Source organism: Limulus polyphemus, unplaced genomic scaffold, assembly GCF_000517525.1.
Source record: "Limulus polyphemus unplaced genomic scaffold, Limulus_polyphemus-2.1.2 Scaffold269, whole genome shotgun sequence".
Taxonomy (NCBI): Eukaryota; Metazoa; Arthropoda; class Merostomata; order Xiphosura; family Limulidae; genus Limulus; species Limulus polyphemus.
The window spans coordinates 254,300-258,320 of NW_013665879.1; the positions used below are offsets into that span (position 1 = coordinate 254,300).

At 33.9% G+C, this 4,021-nt stretch overlaps 1 protein-coding gene across 1 annotated transcript in view; it reads left to right on the top strand.

Moving 5' to 3' along the window:
* Positions 1-519: 519 nt before the first annotated feature.
* The window catches only part of LOC111085195 (putative sodium-coupled neutral amino acid transporter 7), a 20,454-nt gene continuing 16,952 nt past the window's right edge, over positions 520-4,021 (top strand). Inside the window, exons 1-2 of the mRNA XM_022382682.1 lie at positions 520-849; positions 2,435-2,556. Of these exons, the coding sequence (XP_022238390.1) occupies positions 699-849; positions 2,435-2,556 (273 nt within the window). The 5' untranslated portion in view covers positions 520-698. The remainder of the gene's footprint in view (positions 850-2,434; positions 2,557-4,021) is intronic.

Sequence of the window (4,021 nt, forward strand, 5' to 3'; positions counted from 1 at the left end):
CTTAAGCTTTCATTATTTCATGGTAAAAAGTAAACTGATATTAAATCATGTTAAACATATTTATCTTTACTATATTAGCTACGAACATTATCAAATTACCAAAATATAATTTAGGTTGTACGCATCGTTGGCGAATGTAGCTCCGCATATCAGTGAGAATACAATGCGAATTTTTTCTTTAAGATTCTTACTGTTTAACAAATACATTCAGTTTGCAAACAATCTTATATATATCGCACAGCGTAGAATAAGGAATCTCTGGAATAGAGGGTGTACTACGTCATGTATACTTGTTTACGGGGCCTTATAATATCCAGAGCCATCTTTTATTGTATAACTCTTCAGTTCTTTGTACACCATCACCCAACGATCCTACCAATATTAAAGTCTCTGATTGGATAATCTGAGGTGAATCTGGTCGTCTAAGAAAATCCTGGTTTACTATTGGCTAATATTTACTCTTTCGTGATGTCTTCTCTGTTCTAGACATGCAGTAAGGTTGTTTTTTTACCCGAACATTACAAGCAAGCGTCAGCACGACTTCGAATGCGACTGAAAAAGTGAACTAGGAAATTTATTTTCACGACATTTGTTCCACAAGTTTTCTTTTAAGCAGCAGATTATATATATATATATCAATTGGATATTTTGTTATTTATTACAAGAAATAAATTTTTCACGCAAGTATTTTCTCTACAATGTCTGTTCAGTATAAAACTAAAAGCTCGATATCCGAATCCGATCCATTATTAGCAAATCAGTCATTAGAAGGAGGACTTCAGAGTAGTCTCACCACAGATCAGTACGGAACAAAAGATGTGCCAACAAATACACCCAAAGTTATAAAAGGTAAAAGTTTTTAAAATGCCATCTATTGTATTTCTTAGACAGTATTATTTACAGGCGTGAAAAATAATTTGCAATAATTATTGATTAATTCTTCCCTTCTTTTACTTGAAGATTTTGAATAATGTAGTTGTTTTCTTATATTAACGAGTATTAAAATATTAATCAAATTCAGCCAAGTTCATTTTATGAGAATGTTTAAAGTGATCTTTCGAATTTTAAAATTTCCGATGTGCACGTTAGAAAAAAAAGGAGTATTTATTATTAACGTTTCAATACACCAAACATTTTTTTCAAACATTCCGCAACATTTTGTTTACAGAATTCGCCGATTTATAAAAATAAGATAATGTGTAATGCATTAGTTTAATAATGCTAAACAACAAGTAACTAGTAGTCAAGCTAGGGCCGAGCATGGCTTAGTGATTAGTCTAAACTCTAACGTTAACTTCGGTCTTCAAGATTGTGTAATAACAATATGCCTGGGCTGGGCGTTACTTAGTAGTTAGCGAACCGAAATCTGAATCCCAAGATTCGTGGCTCATGTGTTGTTGTCGCATAAACGCGCTCTGCATTTCGGAGCTGTGGGTATGTTATAAGACTGGTGGTCAAATTCCAATATACCGTTAGATAAGAGTAACCTAAGTGTTTACTAGCTGCCTTCTCTCTAAACTCTCTGTTTAAAATTAAGAATGAATATGTGCAGGTAGCTTTTTGTGTAAATTTGCACGAAAATTTTTAAACAAATAAAAGAAAAGGGAAAAATCTATGAACTTACGCGTGAAGGTAATGAACAATGTATAAAAAGATATCCACCACACTATATTTGCTATATCCAGTGTCGACAACTCCTTTTGCTCTATACCAGAGCTCATCAAACCGTGGTTAACAAACTGACGCCCCCCAATGACACAACGGTATGTTTGCGGACTTACAACGCTAGAAACCGCGTTTCGATACCCGTAGTTGGCAGAGCGCAGATAACCCATTGTGTAGCTTTGTGCTTAACTTCAAATAAACAAACATATCCGTTCAATGCACGGGGAAGACATAAGGCCCCCAAAGATGATATATGGGCGTGGTCAGATCCAAACGCCAAACACCCTGTATTACTCCACGAGAGACTCTAAAAGTATATGTAAGGTTTGGTAACAATAGACTCAGCAATTCGACAGTTATAAGCGGTCACACATATAAATAATAATTTAGCTACTAAAAGAGAGCCTGTGATATTAACAAAAACAATTTAAATATAACGTGTTAGAAACAAGTCTGAAATTATGACATTTAATTCGCAGTGAACATTAAACGTGTAGTAAAAAATTCAAGACGCAAGAAAATAACTGGAACTAATTGAAAAGTAAATACTATTTCACGGCAATATGACCAGTAGAAAAGCTTAAGTTATTTTAAATTTAACATTTACTGCTTAAAATACAATTGCAATAACTCGTAGCATTTTAGCGTACAAATTAAGTTGTTCGTGTGTAATTTCAGAAGATATTCACTGATAAAAGTAGATCTCGTTTTACGAAGGATGGATTTGGGGTTTGTTTTTCGTATGTAAAATAGCAATATGTTATTTCAGGAAGTAGCTGGTACGGAGCTTCTCTTCTCCTCGTGAATGCGGCTCTGGGTGCCGGACTACTTAATTTCCCAGAAGTGTTTGGTCGCGCAGGGGGTATTGTTGTCGCCACTTGTGTGCAAGCAGTGAGTTTCTAATATTTTTGTGTAATTATTATTATTTATATATTTGTGTGTAGCTTGAAAAAGGCTGGCATAGAAAAAAAACTGCTGAAAGTATTCAATACAATCATTATTGTTTACAAAATGTTACATTTCCTCAATATAAACGAAAATGTTTAATAACAAAAAAATATCTGAAACAAAACCGATCTTTTTATAAGTATTGATTGATGATATATAAGCGTAATATTATTTTTTTAATTACATTATATGAAGCACACTTTCTTTGTTTTATTATTGTTATTTACTTTGTCTGTTGAATTTCCCAGTGCTCCCACATTTGACACATGAAATAAACATTCGACTCTCCTCTCTGTAGGTCACTGACCCCTAAGAGTCATATTAGTCATTACGTAAACTTGTCTTTTTGGAGCACGGTATTATAACGACACACAACAAATTATAAATACAACCGATTTGCAGTGTTTATCTTCTGACTCAGTTATTTGATTTTCGTGTGTTTTTTCTTTTCAATAGTGTCCGTTATATTCCTGTTTATAATAAAATTTTCAGTTCCTATGATTTCCTTCATAATCATATCATTTCCTGCGAATAAAACTTTATTATACCAGAAAGTTGAGAGTTTGTTCTGCTGGAATCGTTTTCGAGAGTCTTTATACAATATTGCGTTCAATATAATACTGTTGCGTCAGCGAGTCACGTGACTACTGTGACGCAACGTTTCTAGAACTATCATGTACTTTGGCGAATGCTCTAGTAATTACTAGATATAGGGTAGGCTGGTATATAAAAGAGGAGAAGGTAATGTGTGTATAGACAGTGAGTAATTGAACTGCAGTCACGGGGTATTGTTGAAGTTAACGTTCGTTCGTTATAGTATTTGTTTTAGCGCGAGTATTGAGATTAAGTGTATCGCAGAGTTATATTCGGAAAGAATAAACCAGTTTTATTAAGTAAAGACTTGTGTCGCTTAAGTTTCGTCGGTACGAAGTTACGGAAAATCAATTAACAAACGGAGACGTAACAATACTTACAACTTAAGTAAACAACTTTTTTTCTTGTTAGAAAAAGAGCCTCCATATTTCTATTTATATATGATTTCAAAGTTACTGAATTATTATTGTTTTGCTTCAACTAATAAAGACTTCCAACTGCCAAAACAATGCTGTGTCAATAAGTAAAAGAAATGTACTGTTACGTCTCCGTTTGTTAATTGATTTTCCGTAACTTCGTACCGACGAAACTTAAGCGACACAAGTCTTTACTTAATAAAACTGGTTTATTCTTTCCGAATATAACTCTGCGATACACTTAATCTCAATACTCGCGCTAAAACAAATACTATAACGAACGAACGTTAACTTCAACAATACCCCGTGACTGCAGTTCAATTACTCACTGTCTAGCTCTTCCCGCGTCACGTTGTCCCCTCTTAGATATATCCGCGTACCCTATATCTAGTAAGAAG